Below are 18,276 nucleotides of genomic sequence, written 5' to 3'. Positions count from 1 at the left end.
GAAAGGCGGCGTGGGCTCTCACAAACGTTCCCAATGGGCCTTGTTCCACACACAGCCTGGCACGTGAGCTGGGCTCTAGTTGTGAGCAGTTCTCTCTCTCTCTCACGTGCACGCGCCCACACGCACTCCTGCCTCGGGGCAGGCCAGTTCTCTGAGTTTGTGCCTGCTTCCTGCCACCTCACTGGGCCACAGCCATCACCCTGGGCCAAAGGGAAGACAGGTGGCCCTGGCCAGACAGAAAAGGGCACTGCCTGTGGCCTGCTGAGCTGACACAGACCACATCCGGTGCCACTCCAGCCCTTTACTGGTGACCTGTCAGCTGACCCACAGGGCATGTGGCCTCGACAGTGGCTCACCTGGGGGCATGGTGGGCCTGATGGGAGAACCATCCAGAAGGCATCCAGGGGCTTGGAGTCCAGTCGTGCCACACCTTCTTCAGCAGCGAACTTCTCTCCTTCCCAGACAAAACTAGCTTTTGGCTCCAACACCGGAGTGTGGGTCCTGAGCCGCTATCCACGAGCTGCGCGGGATCTGGGCCACCAGGCCAGCAGCAGCTGGAAGGGAGCCGCCCAGGAACCGCTGCTCAGCCCGGAGGGTCGGGTCACCTACAGGCGCTGGTGCGCCCTCCTGCGTCACGGCCACTGCTCAAGAGCAGGACACTGTCGCCCCAGCAGGAAAGGGACCTCCCTTTGGACAGGACGTTGAGCAGGCACCTTCTTCTTCCTTTGGGTAGATGGAAGGGTGCCTGGGCCACCTCACCTGTGGAAGTGGCTGGCGGTTTGGTCAGAGTCTGGGACAGAAGGAATCAGGAGGATGAGTGACAGCAAGCTGGGGAAGCAGATGAAGACACACGTCTTGGGGCGGTTAGGGAGGACAAGGACACGTGTGCTGCGACTGTTCACCACAAGCCCCTCCCCCGCAGCGCAGGCTCTCACCCTGGCACCGTTGGGCGGGCTGCACTGGGGATGCCACTCTGCTCCCTTTCCGGCCACAAGGGCTACTCTGCCAGCTCTCCAGGTGGCCTTGGTGGCAGGGAGGCAGGCTTTGCACACTCACCTTGGCTTTGTCACCAAGGCGGCTGTGGCTTCCGAGCCCTCACCTGCCACCTTGATGACACCCAGGGGAGCGGCCGGCTCCCTGATGGCAGTTGTTCACCGGGACACCTGCCGTCCGAGGAGCTGACACACATTCCAGATCTGATTGGTCCTCCCACCCATCGCACCCCAGACTCGCTCAGCAGCACGGCGGCTGGGCAGCTGCCCCCAGATCACGCGGGTGCCAAGGCCCTGTCACACGAGTGGCCCGTGACACAGAACTGGCTTACGAATAGGAAGGCAGGGACAAACCCTAGGGCTCAGGATGACAGTTACGAAATATGGAAGAACGTGGGTCTGAGGACAGGTTGGCAGCATCCTAGCCAGTCCTGGAACCACCCCCACTTCTAGATTCCTTAACAAATTCTTTTGTCATTTACTGCCAAAACCCAACAAACCAATCAAAACCAAATAACGTGCAGCAAAAGCCTAACCGTGCCCTCCAGCCTGGGACGCATGCTGGGCTCACGGCCAGCGTGTGGTTCTCTCGGACCAGGACGTCCAGGGTGGGAGCCAGTGGCGTCTGAGGAGGACGCTGGCCATTTGGCGCAGATGTTTAGTTTTTGGTCCCTGAAACTCTGGGTTCTGCTGGTTTAGAAGTTTTACACCCACGAGGGGAAGCTTTCCACAAGAGACACCTCCACTGAGACTGACGGGGGCCGAGGCTGGCATTGGCCTGCCCGCCCACTCAGGTGCCTGGGCGGTAACGAAGGCAGGAGGCCTGCCCCGCGCGGGTGGGCCCTGAGCCTCAGGGGGTCGGGGCTACCACTCGAAAGCACAGGAGGGTGGAAGGAGCTCAGATGCCCCCATGGCTTCTCAAGCTGCGGGACCCAGTGGCTCCACGTGGGTCTGCAGGCCTCCTCCAGCCAGGACCCAGTGGGGCCTGGGGCCCTCCGGGAGGAAGAGTCCTGGTGCCTGACCAGGCCTGTACCTTCACTGCCGAAGTGCTGGCTGGGGGCAGAGGGCTCAGAGCAGGTAGGAGCGGGGAGGCTTCAGTCTCGGGGCTCGCTCTCTGGTGCACGTGGATACGAACAGTTCTTGTGTTCCTTTAGCCACTGTTGTGTCCGCCAGTGGCCATGGCCATAGTCAACGGTGTGACACGAGCACAATGAGGGATTTTTAAACTGTCAAGGGAGGCCAAGGTGGCAGGCCTGGAGCCGGGGGCGGAAGCTGGAGCCTGGGGGGGCTGGGGGTGCCCTTCGGGAAAGGCCAAAGCCGTGGGGGCCAGGCAGAGGCTCTGTGTCCCTGCTCTTGATTTTGCGGGGTTGGTGGGGCAGAAGTGGGGGGGGGGGGCTGGGCCGCTGTTGTGGCTGCCCAGCCTCTGCACCTCCCTCCCACTGGGCGAGCTCTGTGCCGCCTCTCGTCTCGAGGCCAAAACAATCCAGATGCCTGTTCTCTCAGCCCCTGGCCAAGCGTTGTGGGCACGTGGCCTGAGCCTGGCCAACCAGAGGTGCCCACGGGGGCCCTGTGCCTGGAGCGTGTATTCACAAAGAAGCAGGGAGAGTTTAGCATTCCTGCCCTGCTGGCGGTGGGGGCAGCCTCCAGCGCCCAGGACCTGGGTGGTGGCATTCTAACAGGATGTCCCCACGGGACCCCAGGCCCGGTCCCTAGCCTGGGCCTAGACCCCGTATCCTTCTAGCACATCCTTCTTCTGCTCGACCTCCCCCATTGTGGGCATTTTTATTTGTGGTCAAGCACCCTGTTGGTGGCCATTCAGCTTGTTTCTAAATTTCCATTCTTTTTTTTTTCTTTTAATTTTTTTTCCTTTCTAGGGCCGCACCCATGGCATATGTAAGTTTCCAGGAGAAGGGTTGAATCGGAGCCCCAGCTGTCGGCCTACACCACAGCCACAGCCACACGGGATCCCAGCCACATCTGCGACCTACACCACAGCTCACAGTGAAGCCAGATCCCCGACCCACTGAGTGAAGCCAGCGATCAAACCTGCATCCTCGTGGATACTAGTCGGATTCGTTTCTGCTGCATGACGATGGAAATTCCCCAAATTTCCACTCTGTGGCCCTCACCCCTCGGCACGTGTGCCAGGACCGAAGGAGTCTGAGCACGTGCCGCCTCCTACGCGGAACATGCCCGCCTCCCATCTGCCCACGTCTGCCGCCCCCACTCTTCATTTCCGCCCTGAGATCCACTGGAGCAGCTCCAGCCTGCGCCCCTTCCCCGCACCCCCTGGTTCCCATCCCCGTTACCCCCGTTTCATTACCCCATGTGTTCCTTTATGCCTGATGGCCCATCTCACCCACCAGACCCCGGCTTCAAGCAGGAGGGACAGCACCTGCCCATTCACCGGCCCCCGTGCCCAGGGCACCCAACGTCCACCCTCCAGATGGATTCCACAGCCCCTTCTGTGTGGACAAGAGAACTCGGGAATCACGGGGCAATTTTTTTTTTTTTTGCATTTTTAGGTCTGCACCCACGGTATATGGAAGTTTCCAGACTAGGGGTCGAATCGGAGCTGCAGGTGCCGGCCTACACCACAGCAGCACAGGATCTGATCCTCTTCTGAGACCTACACCACAGCTCATGGCAACTCTGGAGCCCCGACCCAACGAGCGAAGCCAGGGATCGAACCTGCGTCCCTCATGGACACTAGTCAGGTTCATTTCCGCTGCGCCACAATGGGAACTCCCCACAGTGCAATTTTAATGATCTCAGACAGGGAAGAGCAGAGGGTGGAGAGAGCGGAAGGCCATGTGGGAAACCCGAAAGCTCGCCTCATGTCTCGTTGCTCCCTGATAAACCAGCAGGGCGGTGGGAAGTGGGAGTTCTTGGCTCGTGGGGCGCAGCTCCTTGAAACCTTCCAGTAATTGGTTTATGCTGGGAGAGATCTGTGGAAGCAGGGGGCCCTCTGGTGGCCGTCAGGGGTGGCTGCAGGGAGGCGGCAAAGGACGCGGAAGGCACAGCTCGGGCATCAGGGGAGGTGACGGCCTCAGGCTTGGGTCTAGTCCACACCGGAAGAGTTGGTCAGGTAGAAGGGGCGGATGACGGCTTGGAAGCTGCTGAAGAACCCCGCCAGGCAGGGGAAGAAGGCGGCACTCCGGGAGCTGTTGGTGCCCAGGGCACCGGGGATCAGGGCCTTCCTGTCCTTGAAGGTGGCGATGTCCGCCACGAAGCTCCCCTCGCAGAGCATCAGGGCCTTGTTTTCGTAGCCAATGGTGGGATCCGAGGGGCTGGACTTGGAGAGGCCCAGGAGCGGGGGCTCGTCGGGGGAGCACGAGAACCCGGAGTTCCAGCAGCTCTGGACGGTGGGGAGGTAGACGAAGGACCAGGAGACGGAGCTGTCCTGGAAGAGGAAGCTGGGGTGCTCGGGGGTCTGGAAGGACTCGTAGGGGCTGTACCTGGAGGCCGTCTGGTTGGCGCTCCAGCGGGGCGAGGTGTACAGCCGGGGCCGGTAGGCGTCCTCGCTGAGGTTCAGGCCCCTGTACTGGGCCAGCAGCTGGAAAGGCACCGTGTGGAACTCCAGGGCCTGCAGAGTCTTCCTCTGGAAGAGCGCCTCGTGGCTCCGGTACAGGGACAGGTTAAACTGCAGCTGGAACAGGTCCCGGGGCGGCATCATGGGGAAGCGCACCTTCTCCACCAAGCCTTCCACTTCCCCGTGGGAGGCGCCCCTCTCCCGGCTCCAGACGTCCAGGGCCGTGAGCAGGGCCAGCTCGCTGGACACGACCAGCTCGCTCCTGGCGAGCAAGCTGCGGAGCAGGGCTGTGGGGACGCTCGGCCAGGCCTCGGCCTGCGTCAGGGCCTCGAAGTTCCAGGTCAGGAACTGCACGCAGACCTCCTCCAGCACGGGGTCCCCGGAGGCCAGGGCGTACGCGTAGAGGTCCAGGGGCGCCCGGAAAGAGCGGTCCTGCGGGATGAGGACGGCAAAGAGGTGCGCGCAGTAGCTCTGCAGCTGCTGGGCCCCGTAGGCAGAGGCGAGCTGGTGGAAGCACTGGACCGACGCCAGAGAGACATCTACCCTCCGGGAGTAGAGGTACCTGCGGGGAGACAGGGCTGATGCCTTGGCCACACCCCAGCCCGCAGGGCGGACGAGAGTGCTGCTGCGTTTGCCCTTGACCGCTGACACACAGGGCTAGCTCTTTCAAGGGGCGTTCGGGAGCCCCTGATGTTATCTCCTGGGTCGACCCACTTCCCAAGCTCACGGTTGCTTGGAGCCAGTGCGCTGACGGCCGGGCAGCCCCAGGCTCCTCGGGGACTCCTCCTTGTCCGTGACGGAGGCAGCCTGGCCACCTCGTCCATCATCACCGTCATTCTCATGGGCGCGACCCTGGGCGCCAGGACCTGCCAGCTGTCCTGGGCATCAGGGTCCCTTCCCATCGCCACAGCCCCGGTGACCCTTTTAGTCCCCTGCTGGGTGCCTGCGGGCACCCCTCTGCCCCCAGCACCTGTCCGTGTCCCCATGACACAGGCATTGCTTCTGGGCACCTCCTGTCTGCCTTTTCCACCAGCCGTGAGCCCTGAGGGCAGCACCCTGTCTGCGCCATCTGCCTCATAACCCGGTGCCACCAGGAAGCACTGTGCTTCTGGAAGACGGGTGTGGAGGGAGCCTCTGGGAGGGGGGAGGCCAGGCCACAGCCCCCACCGTCTCCTGGGACACAGAGAGTGGGGCCCGGCTGCTGGGAAAAGCCAAATTCTCCTCTTGGCCTCTCTGGAACACTGCGCCCTGCAGGAAGCCCCAGACCTGCGGCCACCTCATCACCTGAACATGGAGCCGGGTGTGCCCAGAGTGGAGCCGGGACCGCACAGTGTCCAGGGGCAGCGGCGAGGCAGGCCCGCCCTCTCTCGCCCTCCCTGCCCTCATGCACTCAGCACATCCTGATTCCTGCTGCTGACCGTCAATTCGGAAGCACAAAAGGGCAGCTGCACCCTCTGGGCCCTTGCATATGGCTGGGTGTCTGCCTGACCGTGGCCGGAGCCTGGGAGCCCCTGCCCCTGGTGGCACGGGACAGCGGATGGGGCACGGTGCTCTCATTCGCAAGTGCCACCCAGGGCCCCCATGGGTGATGTCCGAGCCCACCAGTTCTCCCCACTCTGGCCACCCCCAGTGGCTACCCCAAGTCTCAGGCAGGCACCTGAGGGGGTGGGCACACGGGGCTGCAATTGGCCCCTCAGCCCTGCCTCGCCATCAGGGAAGAAAATGTCCAGAAAGGCAGAAAAGAGACCGCAGGCTCAGAGATGCAGGCGGCTCTCAGAAACCCCAGACACTGGCAGGAAGCCGGATAACAGCAGGTGCTCCGTGGGGGCGCCAGGGTGGATCGAAGAGGAGTCTGAGGGGCGGCCCCAAAGGGGTGGGTCTCCTGAGGCCTTTGGGGGGCTGGGCGGGGACAGAAAGGAAGAGAAAGAGAGAGGGAGGGAGAGACAGAGGCAGAGAGAGAGAGAGAGAGAGACAGAAGGGAAGAGAAAGAGAGAGGTAGAGAAAAAGAGACGGAGACAGAGAGAGAGAGACAGGGAGACAGAGAGATGAAGGCAGAGAGATGGAGAGAGAGGCGGAGCAGCAGAGACAAGGAGAGAGCCAGAGACACAGAGAGCCAGAGCCAGAGCCAGGGAGCCAGAGCCAGAGCCAGGGAGCCAGAGCCAGAGACAGGGAGACAGAGCCAGAGACAAGGGAGCACCAGAGCACAGGGCCGACAACCCAGGAACCAGAGGACTCTGACCCAGGGTGGTGACTCCAGCTGGCCCAGGAAGGGGAGGTACCCATTCTCTTCCTCAAACGTAGGGCAGGAAATCAGTCCCGCTGGAAGGGCACAGGAAAGCTTCCAAGTTCTCAAATTTGGTTGGAAAGAAACCATTTTGAGCTGTTTTTACTGCCATTTGCTGTTTTCTCTGAAATGTCACTGTCGGCTACATAGAGCTTTGGGTCGCGACAGCGAGAGAGAACAGCTTTTCATAGCTGGTGTTCTTTTTTCAAATCGATGCTCTCAGAAGCCAGCCACCCCCGGGAGGCCCTGTGGGTGGTGACGGAGTGGCCCCAGCAGGGTGGTCTGGCGGGAAGAGGGCCACCCCCTCGGGGCACACTCTCCTTACCTGGGGGATGCCCCTGAGAGCGGCTGGCCCGAGGGTTAGACCCGGGGCCTGTGCGGCCCCTCGGGGGGTGGGGGGCTTTCACCCCGCACTTCCAGCTCCAGCGAATTTGGCAGCGGCGGGTTGGGGGGGGTTCTATCTTTCGCAGGAGCAGATCAGGAAGGACAGAAGAGGGAGAATGACTTTCAGAATTATTTTGGGGGTGCTTATGACACCCGAGAGGAAGGTGTGTGTGAGGGCTGCCCGGCGTCTCACGGTACCTGCAGAAAGAACGTGTGATCGTGTGCGCCAAGGCGAGGGTGTGTGGCATTGTGTGTCTACAAGCGCGAGCGCACACGTGCGCATGTGTGAGCCAGTGTGCAGGAGGGGGAGACACGAGTGAGCGCGCGTCCCTGCCCGTGCCAGCACAGTGGCTGTGGGTGCCTCACCTGCGGCCACCTCTGGCCCTGGAGGGCCTGCCGCCGGTCCGCGCCCCGGCCCGGGATGCTCACCTGATGAAGTCTCTGACGACAGGCACGCACTCGGCGTCCACCTCCATGGTGACCCTGCTGCTCGGCTCCTTCCACAGGCCGTGGGCCTCGGGGTTGGCGGACAGGATCAGCTTGTGGGCGCAGAGGCCCAGCTCGGCCTCCTTGGCTTTCACCCGGATGAACAGGTCGCAGCCCGTTTGGCTCTCAAAGATCCGCTCTAGGGCCTCGGGGAGCTCGCCCGACAGGTCGAGGGTGTGGACGCCTCTGGTTTCTAAGGAGAGCAGAGGGGAAAGCGGGAGTTGGGAGGGCCTGGCGCGTGCTTCCTCTGCGACCTGCAGACACCTTCGCTCCCTGGAGTTGGCTTCTTCCCTGAAATTGGGGCCTCAGTCCCGCCGCATCCCCTCGGAGAGGCCCCAGGAGGAGCCAAGGGAAGAAGAGCCCTGGAAGACAGGTGCCGCTGCTCCCCGCCCTGTGGCCCCAAGCCCCCCTCACAGCCCTAGTTAGCTCCTGCTCCCCCAGATTCAGGCAGCACATCCAGGTGGGTTATTTGGGGGTGCTGACTGCCAGAGCCTGAGCCCCTTCCCAATCGATGCATCACCCAGACGTGACCTAAAAACCCAAACCTCCTGCCTAGTTTGGTCTGAAGGGGTTGGTTTCATGGCAACCCCACTTAGAGCTTTGGGGTCCTTAGCAGCCTTCCTCGGGAGACCAAGGCTTGGAGAAGCTACTTGAAGCCCTCAGCGTGGTTTGGGGGTGCTGCGCCCCTTCCCCCGGCCCCTCCCCAAGCCCAACAGGGAACTGAAGCCCATATGATCTTTCTTTGCCACAAATAGGTTTGAATCTATTCCGACAATTAGACCAGGTAGGTGCAGCCTCTCCCAGGCCCTCTCCGCACCCCAGACTCCTCTCTGGCCTCCACTCTTGCCCTGGGGCTCCCGGCCAGGCCAGAGCTGCTTCCTGTCCCACACTCCGGCCCCACAGCCCAGGTGTGCCTCCTGCATGTGCCCCAGACTGCACCTGCACACTCAGGGACACGGACGGGTGGCCGTGAGAGACGAGATGAAGCTGGGACTCAAGGATTCAAAACTGCAGAGCAAGCCCGGGGCCATTCAGAGCCTCAGATGGTGTCAGGGGTGAGGGGAGGGCTGTGCCCAGGAAGTGTTTAAAGCGCATTCCCCAGGCTGGCTCAGCCCGGGCGCCGGGTGGGGGGCGGTGTAACATGTTTCAGGATGAGACCCAGCAGAAATAAAAGGCTGGTATTTCAAGCGCCTGCACAGTGTGGACACGGGGCGCACGGGCCCCTGGCTGTCCCCCGCTTCCCAGCGGCCATGTTTCCGAGGAACTGAAGGTTGCGGCAACTGTGCGTCGAACCCGCCGTCTTTGCCAACGGCATATGTGTGCTGTGTGTGCCTCTTTGTCGCATTTTGGTAGTTCTCGCCGTATTCCAAGCTTCTGCATCCTCGTTACATTCATGAGGTGCCTGTGACGGGTGGTCTTTGCTGTTGCAATCGTGAGAGCATGACAGCTCGCCGGAGGCTCGGATGATGATTAGCATTTTGTAGCAACAATTGTTTAATTATGTACATCTTGTACATTGGACAATCATCGTGTATGTATATACGCATCATGCATGTACTTTTCTTCATTGATAATATTTCTAGTTTGTTGATTTCATGCCACTTATCTATTATATTTAGGATTGGCTCTTCTTTAAATTTTTACCAAAAAAACAGAGAGAAAAAATATGCATATTAATTTTATCTGAAACTCTTCAGCTTCAATCCTCTCTGAACACACAAGGCCCTGCCCTTGTGCAGCCCAGGTCGCAGCCTCCCTGCACCTCCTCTCATCACAGGAGGGGGGCGCTGCTGGGCCAGGAGTCGGAAGCCCCAGTCGACTGCCTTCTCTTTTGCAGGAGTGACCTAGAGTGACCTAGGAGTGACCCTAGTCTCTGGACTAGGGTCAGAGAATCTTTGCTCCAGTTCTAGCTCTGGGTCAACTACGTGTGCTTGCTTACTTAATTGGAGTAGAGTTGGTTTGCAACATTATCTTAATCTCAGGTGTGCAACACACTGATTCACTATTTTTATCATTATTTTTATTTTTTATTTTTTTGTCTTTTCTATGGCCGCGCCTGCGGCATATGGAGGTTCCCGGGCTAGGGGTCTAATCGCAGCCGTAGTCGCTGGCCTACACCACAGCCACAGCCACACCAGATCCGAGCCGCGTCTGTGACCTACACTGCAGCTCATGGCAACGCCGATCCTTAACCCACTGAGTGAGGCCAGGGATCGAACCCACAACCTCATGGCTCCTAGTTGGATTCATTAACCACTGAGCTGCGAAGGGAACTCCTGATTCAGTATTTTTAGACGTACGTGGTTCCTTTGGACACAATACTACCGCACACGTCATCGACTACAGGACAGCGTTAACTTAGCTCTTCCAGGCTCTGGGAAGCCAACTCTTCCTGTGACCTCGTTTTGCCATGCGCTCTGCTGTGGCGGTCTGGAACCGAACCCGCCGTCTCGCGAGCTGTGCCTGCATTTGGAACGGGACTCATTGCCTGAGAATCAGGGTAAACCGAGCGTTTCTGCAGCTCCGGTGAGGTGGGGGTGAGGAGGTGGGATCCGTTGCTCTGAGGTGGCGGGACCTGGAGAGCAGGCACCACCGCAAACCTGGGCACAGGCACGTGTGTGACCTGTGTGGAGCATGGAGGAGCCAGCGTGGCCACCGGCCCGGGACCCACCCCACTCACCTTTGGTGCAGATCACGCTGGCGTCCTCGTTGTGTCCACAGTCACTCTGCATCCAGCCCAGGGACCTGCAGTCGGCCAGCGAGAGCTCGGTCCCCTCGCACTCCACCTCATCCAGCATGATGGGCCCGCTTCCTGGAGGCGCAGCAAGAACGGCAGGGGCTGCAGGGGTGGTGGGACTCTCGGCCCCGGGGGAGGCTCTGCGCACAGGGCTGCCCCCCAGAAGCCTCGTAGACTGCACAATCCTGCTGTCCCAGGCAAGCGGCTCCTGGTTAGCAGCATCCCACCTCCCCGTGTGTCCGCATGCGGGTGTGTCTTTTACCAGGTACCATGGATGTGGGCTCAGAGCTGCGGCTCTGACACTGGGCCACTGATGAGCCCTGTTCTCACAAGGCTGCTCTGCTTCCTAAACATCACACTTCTATACTGTAATTTACGTCTCTACCCCATTACTGAATATTTGATGAATCTCCTTTCAGAGTCACAGCCGCTGCGCACAGACTTTTCTTCTGGGGGAAACTGTTTTGAGAAGGTAAGTTTCCCGGAGTGGAGCCTCTGGGCTGGAGGGATCGGCCCTGGTCCAGCATGAGTCCGCTGCCCCCGAGCTCCACTGCTGTGGGGCTTCAACCTATTTGAAACCTTCGCCAGGGCTGAGCTGGCGGGAATGCCGTTTTGTGTGCCTTAGGTACCATCCCTTCCTGGGTCTGGCTGCTTGGCAGCGTGTCCCAGCTGTGAAGGACCCGGGGACCCGCAGCCTACCTGGCCCGAAGGCGGCTCCGCCCAGAGCCTTGGTGACGTTCCTGAAGCCCAAAGCCCGGCAGACGACGCTGGCATCTGTCAGGTCCCACAAGCTGTCACACACCGTCCCCCACTGGCCGCCGTAGAAGATCTCCACGCGGCCCTCGTTGTCAGCTTCCCCACCAGCCAGCCGCATGTCACCGTCTTTCACGCCTGCAGGACCCCGAGGGAGCGCAGAGGTCAGCAAGGGCGCGGGCTGGGCGCTGGGCCTCCAGCTGGGGTATTGGCCTGGCCGCCCCATACTTCTCAGGGTCACGTGCTTTTTTTTTTTTTTTTTTTTTTGCAGGGGCAGTAAAGTTCTCCCCAACCATCCATCCATCCTCAAAGGGGTCACCCCCTAGAGAGGAATACAAAATGTGCATAGACACCCCCCAAAGGCAAATGCCCCCTTCCGGGTCTCTGACGGCTGAGCCCTTCATCCCACAGATTGAGAAGAGGTGGGGGGGCTTTGTGCCCCCTGAGCAGGGGTAGCAGGACCCCAAGGGAAGAATGGCTGAGGTCCCCACCGACCCTACCTGAGGGTGTCTGGGGTTTGGGGGGTGCAGCTTGGCACCGCGACAAGGACGGCTGGGAGGGGTGTAGGGTGCCTAGGGCAGCAGGCCCAGGGCGCCCCGGAAACAGAGACAGTATGCCAGGCGGGGAGGGAAAGCGGGGCCCCTGCCCTACCCATACGGTTCTCCTGGGACTCAGCCCACTGAGGCCCAGCCCCCACTGAGGCCTTGACGAAGCCCACGGGGTCAGGCAGAAGCTGGGTGTCAAAGGGCAATTCTCAGACAGGGGTGCAACAGGCCTCCACGGGGTCACCCGGCCCGACGTCCAGGACTCCGCAAGTTTGTGTGCAAAGGGCACCAAGCTTGTGGCCCTGCAGCATCTGACTGGTCTGTGGGCCCTTTGCCTGGTCCCTCTGGCTCCCCTGGATGAAATGGGGACTCCCTTGGAGACCCTCCAAACTTGCAGCCATGACCTGGGACACCCAGGGCTGCAAGCAGGAGGGAAGACCTGGCTGCCCCCTGGGACCCAGGCACCAGGAGGACACTGCCTGATTTTCTGCAAGGAGGGGTCAACCCTGCAGAGCTGGGGCAGCAGCTTCACAGACCGTGACGTTTCCTGGGGCTCAGCTCACCTTGGGTCCCTGTGACCAGCAGCCACATCCACAGGAGCCATAGAGGGGCCATGGCCTTGCCTGGCAGCACCTGGTCCTGCAGCAGAAGGAGGTGGCTGAGTGAGACGGCGGAGCCGGGCGGCCTCAGACCCTCCTGGTGGAGGGTGGCGGGCAGGCTGGGGGGCCCCCTCACTTTGTCTGAGGGGTGGTCTCTTGAGGACTCGCCCAGACTAAGGGGGAGGCTCTCGGGTAGTGAAAGCCAGGCCCTGGCCGTGGTCGTCGGGGGCAAGGGGGTGGAGGCCAGGCGTGCGGGGCCCAGATTGGGAGGGTCCCGGGGAGCCCTGTGCAGGGTGGGGTTCTAACTTCAGGCCATGGGCCTTTACAGGAGTGCCCTGAGATCTGCAGCAAAGACCATTCTGGGGCTTCAGGGCCCCGTGAGCTGTGGAAGGGAGGGGGCGGGGCAGGCAGAGGGATGCAGGAGGAGAAGGCCACAGAAACGGGGTGGGAGTGGAGGGCCGGGCAGCCATGAGAGATGCTGGCCTGGGGGTCTGGAGGAAAGGGGACAGGGCTGAGGTTCGAGGGGGAGGCTGAGGGGAGGGAGCAAGATGAGCGGACAGGCTGGGCCCGCTCAGTGTGGTCCTGGCACAGCCACCTCTGAAGGCAGTGTCCCCAAGGAGCAGAGGCTCAGAGAGGTTGGAGACCACCAGGGCCACACAGGCAGCCCTGCTTGGACTTCCTGCCTCCGTGTAACTCTCGCTGCTTTGCTCTTCCGGGTCCCCCATCCTGTCCTTCACCTGCCTTCCTCCCCCAGTGGCTGCACACAGGGGTGGGCCGGGGTGTCACTACCACTCTGGTTCAGTAAGAACCCTGGGACCCCCCACACCACCCCCAGGGTCCAGCAAGCAGGGGTGAGACCGCTTGCTGTTGTGGGTGCCCGTCAAGCCAGGGCCTGGTGACCCTGAGGTGGCGCCCTGGGCCTGCATGAACCAGACTCCCCGGGGCTCCCAGCACAGGGGCCTGGGAACAGCATCCCTGGGCCAAGACTGCTCACAGGGGACTAGCCTGACCCTGAGAAATGGAGCCATTCAGGCACTTGGCATACGGCATGCAAATGTCACCACAGCCTTTCGGGTGGCCATGGCCACCCATTTTTGCCTAACTTGTTTGGGAAGTGGGACCCTGGCCCCCACTGGTGCCCTTGTGCTCTTCCTTTGGACAGGTTTAGCCTGGGCTGGAGCGCGCAAATCTGAGCGAGCACCCGGCCTGAATTCTGAGCCTGCCTGCATCTTTGGGTGGTGTCCTTGTGCAGCGAACCGCCTGCCCAAACTGTACACAGAAATCCTTTTGGACATGGGAGCAGCAGTGATGGTCCCTGGGTTCAGGAGGAGCACCAGATCCCCAGCTGGGCATGAACAGGGACGGAGAGGGACACCCACCTGAGAGCAAGAGGCACGAGCTTACCTCCCCGGGGCAACTACTGATGGCTTCGCAGGATCCCTCTGCAGACCGACCGTCAACCTGGAAAACCCTCCCAGGACTGGGCTTGGTTGGGCTGGTCCTAGGAGAGGCTTCAGGGAGCTCAGTTTAGTTTCAATTTCTAGAGAACCACCTGACACTGCTCTCTTCTGGGGTTGGCTGCTGCCAAGGCTCCCTGGCCACCCCCTCAGCCCTGAGCGAGGGGTCGGGAGGGGGAGAAGGTGGGGGTGGCTGCCTCCCAGGGCCGAAGTCTGCAGCCGGGCTGATTCTGCAGCCGGAGCAGGGTGGCTGCCAGCCACATTTGTATTTCAACTGTCTTCCTCCCGGGCTGGAGGGGCGCCAGGGGCGGGGCCACCGCTCCCGCTCTGAGCCACTTCCTGGGTCTCAGGCAAAGCCAGCAGCGGGGACACTGCCTCGGGGCTGCTTGAGTACTGTCCCCCCTGCTCTGAGCACTTGACACACCTGACCCAACTGGCTCACTCCGGTGGGGCGGGCGGAACCTCTGGAGGGAGGTGAGTTGTCCTGTCGCCTCGCTCCGACGCCCTTTCCTTTCCAGAGAGCCAGTGCCGTGGCTCTCTGGGCATGCACCCTCGTCTCACCCCAGCTTGGGCAGCTCTCCTGGGCCGGACCTGGGCCCTGTGGGTCGGAGAGGATGGTGTCAGGGAGGCGTCGCGATCCCAGCCGGCCGGGGGTCAGCTTCAGACTCCTGGAGCAGGACCCTGTTGGGAGCAGGTGGCCTGGAGCTCCTGATGCCTGTGGTGGCCTAGACCGTGCTGAGGACATCCCAGCTGAGGATGGGCGAGGGCAGGGCTGACAGATGGAGGACCCGAGGTCCTGATGCCATGGCATGAGCCCCTGCGACCAGCTGGCCTGAAATTGAGGCCAAGCCCAGGCTGCAAGGCTAAGTGAGGCCATCAACACCCTCTTGCTGTCACTTGCACCCCAAGGCTTGGGACGAGGGTGACCCCCTTGGATGTCCCAATGCCCGTGGACCTGGCCTGCATGTAGGGATCACCCAGGCGTTTCACAAACTCCTGACGCCCAGACTTGTGATGTCTCAGTCCTTGGGGTGGGAGGGCACTGCCGTTAAAGCCCGCAGGTGGCTCCAACGTGCAGCCAGGATTGAGAACCACTGCGGAGGCAGTTTGCCCAGCCACCAGGCCAACCATTCAATGAGTGCCCAAGAGGAGAGGAGCCCACCTCATCCCCGCCAGAGAAGCTGAAGATCCATGGAGGGGGGAGGGGGTGGGGAGCAGCAGAAACAGAAGCGGCAGGAGAGCCTGGGGAGTCCTGACATCCCGCCCAGCTTCAGGAGCCTTGGTGCTGGGGACAGACATGCCAGCATTGTCACTTCTCCTAGCCTCCACTGGTTCTTGCCCCAGAAAGGGGCCATCAAGGTGGGAGGTGCTGGTGGCAATGCCGAAAAACGCAAGTTGCTGGGTATGGAGGTCCCGACCTGGAACAAAAGCACAGGGGCTGTGCCCGGCTCTGGGGCCTCCCAGCCTTAGGCCCATACAGGGACCCGAAACAGGCGTTGAGACCACGCCTCCAGAGAGGCGAGGAGAGACTCCGACAAGGACACCGACCGTGAAGGCCTCGAACCAGAGTCGGCCGGTGGCGACAGAGTGGACGCCACTGCTGTTAGCAGGAAGTCACAGCCCAGATGCGCAGGAAGCTCCCTGGGGGCTGACAGAGACCAGAGCCCTCGTGGGGTCTGCAGGATATTCTTTCATGCCTTCTCTCCATTTCCCTCAGCAAACATGGGGGGCCACCTGCTGCGCCTCTGACAGGAAGGGACACACTCAACAGTCCCCTCTTTAAGGATCAGAAAGCAGAGGCGGGGGGACACGCCCAGCTAACAGCTGGGGAGGTGAGAGCTGGGATTCCAATCCCCACTTTTCTTTCTTATTTCTTTCCCTTTTTTTTTTTTTTGCTTTTTAGACCCGCATCCTTGGCCTACAGAGGTTCCCAGGCTAGGGACTGAATCGGAGCTACAGCTGCCGGCCACAGCCACGGCCACAGCCACTCAGGATCCAAGCCACGTCTGCGACCTACATACATCACAGCTCGTGGCAACATCGGATCCTTAACCCACTGAGCGAGGCCAGGGATCGAACTCGCATCCTCACTGATGCTAGTCAGGTTTGTTACTGCTGAGCCACAATGGGAACTCCCCCCTTTTCATTTCTTTAATTTTCTGTTGGCAGCATGCGGAAGTTCTGGGGCCAGGGGTCAAACCTGTGTCACAGAGGGACAAGGCTGGATGCTTAACCTACTGTGCCACCAAGGGAGCTCCTTTTCTTTCTTTTTTTAAAAAACTATCTTGAGGAGTTCCCGTCGTGGCGCAGTGGTTAACGAATCCGACTAGGAACCATGAGGTTGTGGGTTCGGTCCCTGCCCTTGTTCAGTGGGTTAACAATCCGGCGTTGCCGTGAGCTGTGGTGTAGGTTGCAGACACGGCTCGGATCCCGCGTTGCTGTGGCTCTGGCGTAGGCCGGTGGCTACAGCTCCGATTCGACCCCTAGCCTGGGAACCTCCATATGCTGCGGGAGCGGCCCAAGAAATAGCAACAACAACAACAACAACAACAAAAAAACTATCTTGAGATAGAATAATGTATACACAATAAAATGCACCAGTTGATGGGTTTTGAAAAATGCCTAAGACGGCAACCATGACAACCATACCATAGAGAACATTCTCGTCATCCCCAAATGTTCTCTCGCACCCTTTGCAGGCAATCCCCTCTGCCAGCCCCCAACCCTGGCAACCTGCTGTCACCGCAGCTCTGGGAGCTCTGGAATTTCATATAAATGGAAACACGATATGTAACCTTTAACCGAGCACATGCTTTTTGAGGTTCGCTCATGTCTCTGAGACTCTCAGTAACTGGTCCTTTTCCCGCTGCGTAGTAGCCCACTGTGTGGACAGACCTCCATCTGAGTCTAGATTTACTCACCGCTGGACACCGGGGTCCCCCCTGGTTTTGGACGACAGTCGCTCCTTATCCACACTTCACTCTCTGCAGCCTCAGTTACCCGCCGTAAAGTGTGGTCCATGGAGTTCCTGTCGTGGCGCAGTGGTTAATGAATCCGACTAGGAACCATGAGGTTACGGGTTCGATCCCTGCCCTTGCTCAGTGGGTTGACGATCCAGCATTGCCGTGAGCTGTGGTGTGGGTCGCAGATGCAGCTCAGATCCTGCGTTGCTGTGCCTGTGGCGTAGGCTGGCAGCTACAGCTCTGATTCAACTCCTAGCCTGGGAACCTCCGTATGCCGCGGGAGTGGCCCAAGAAATGGCAAAAAGACAAAAAAAAAAAAAAGTGTGGTCCAAAAATCTCAGATGGACCATTCCAGAAATTAACAATGTGTAAGTTTTAAACCATGTGCTATTCTGAGTAGCGTGGTGAAATCCTGTGACGTCCAGCCCAGCACATTGTGCCCATGGGCCAGCTGGCAGCCGTCTTGGTTATCAGATTGCCTGTCTTGGGATCCCAGCGCTTGTGCTCAATTGGCTCTCACTGTACTTAACAATGGCCCCAAAGCACAGGAGTAGCGATGCTGGCAAATTCAGGTAGTCTCTTACTGTGTCTCGTTCATAAATTCAACTTGACCATAGGTATGTCCATACAGGAAAAAGCAGTGTATGTGGGGACGGATACATCCCCAGCTGGAGGCATCCACTGGGATCCTGGAAAGTGTCCCCTGCGGATAAAGGCGGTGGGTGGGGAGGACGACCGTATTACACCCAAAGCTGCTGGGAACATTTGGAGACAAGCCTCTGTGTGAACGTAAGTTTTTACTTCTTCTGTGTAGGGACAGGACACTAGCTCATATGGTAGATGTATGTGTAACTTTTTAAGAAACTGTCAAACTGTTTTCCAAAGTGGCTAAACCATTTCGCGTTCCCACCATCAATTTCTGTAAGACCGTCCTAGTGGCTCTAAATCCTCAGTATTTGGTAGGGTCAGTCTTTCTGGTTTTATCCACTCTGTTGGGCGTGTAGCGGAGTCTCGCCGTGGCTCTAATGACTCGTGATGTGGGGCATCTTTTCACATATGCTTATTTGTCATTCGTCCTCTTTGGTGAAATGTCTCCCTAAATCATACGCACATTTTTAACTGGGTTGTTTGTCTTATTACTAAGTTGTATAAGTCCTTTACATTTGCTGGCTACAAGCAGATATATGACTTGCAATTTTTTTTTTTGAGTGAAAAGCTTGAATTTTCATCTTCTTTTTGTCTTTTTAGGGCTGTACCTGCTGCATGTGGAGGTTCCCAGGCTAGGGGTCGAATCAGAGCTGTAGCCATCGGCCTATACCCCAGTCACAGCAAGGCCAGATCTGAGCCGCATCTGCAACTTACACCACAGCTCACGGCAACACGGGATCCTTAAGCCATTGAGCGAGCCCAGGATTGAACCTCATGACTACTAGTCAGATTCATTTCTGCTGAGCCACAACAGGAACTCCGAGTTTTCATTTTCTTAAGAGAGTCATCTAAAGAGCAAAAGTTTCTGACCTGGATAAATCTCAACTCACCATTCT

General features: G+C 59.6%; 1 protein-coding gene and 1 long non-coding RNA gene across 3 annotated transcripts in view; one reads left to right on the top strand and one right to left on the bottom strand.

Moving 5' to 3' along the window:
- Positions 1 to 3,710: 3,710 nt before the first annotated feature.
- LGALS3BP (galectin 3 binding protein) lies at positions 3,711 to 14,005 on the bottom strand. The gene is made up of 6 exons (XM_047756539.1): positions 13,717 to 14,005; positions 12,277 to 12,352; positions 11,115 to 11,306; positions 10,359 to 10,490; positions 7,622 to 7,871; positions 3,711 to 5,086 (listed from the first exon to the last, which is right to left on the bottom strand). The coding sequence occupies exons 2-6, from the start codon at positions 12,326 to 12,328 to the stop codon at positions 4,054 to 4,056; spliced, it is 1,659 nt and encodes a 552-aa protein (XP_047612495.1). The 5' UTR covers positions 12,329 to 12,352; positions 13,717 to 14,005; the 3' UTR covers positions 3,711 to 4,053.
- The window catches only part of LOC125113709 (uncharacterized), an 8,625-nt gene continuing 4,276 nt past the window's right edge, over positions 13,928 to 18,276 (top strand). Inside the window, exons 1-3 of one of the 2 annotated variants that reach the window (XR_007131565.1) lie at positions 13,928 to 14,243; positions 15,487 to 15,601; positions 17,364 to 17,521. This is a non-coding gene — a long non-coding RNA (uncharacterized LOC125113709). Of the gene's footprint in view, positions 15,602 to 17,363; positions 17,522 to 18,276 lie in introns of both variants that reach the window. The other variant, XR_007131564.1, reaches the window with a different exon arrangement.

The sequence above is a fragment of the Phacochoerus africanus genome, chromosome 14 (assembly GCF_016906955.1).
Source record: "Phacochoerus africanus isolate WHEZ1 chromosome 14, ROS_Pafr_v1, whole genome shotgun sequence".
Lineage (NCBI taxonomy): Eukaryota > Metazoa > Chordata > Mammalia > Artiodactyla > Suidae > Phacochoerus > Phacochoerus africanus.
This window is presented reverse-complemented; position numbering and strand designations above follow the sequence as displayed.

Excerpts from the sequence above, each read along its gene's own strand:
- LGALS3BP (XM_047756539.1), bottom strand. The coding sequence starts at position 12,328 with ATGGCCCCTCTATGGCTCCTGTGGATGTGGCTGCTGGTCACAGGGACC. Across the intron at positions 11,307-12,276 it reads GCTGGTCACAGGGACCCAAG|GCGTGAAAGACGGTGACATG; the intron begins GTGAGCTGAGCC and ends GGGGTCCTGCAG. Across the intron at positions 7,872-10,358 it reads CAGCGTGATCTGCACCAAAG|AAACCAGAGGCGTCCACACC; the intron begins GTGAGTGGGGTG and ends TGCTCTCCTTAG.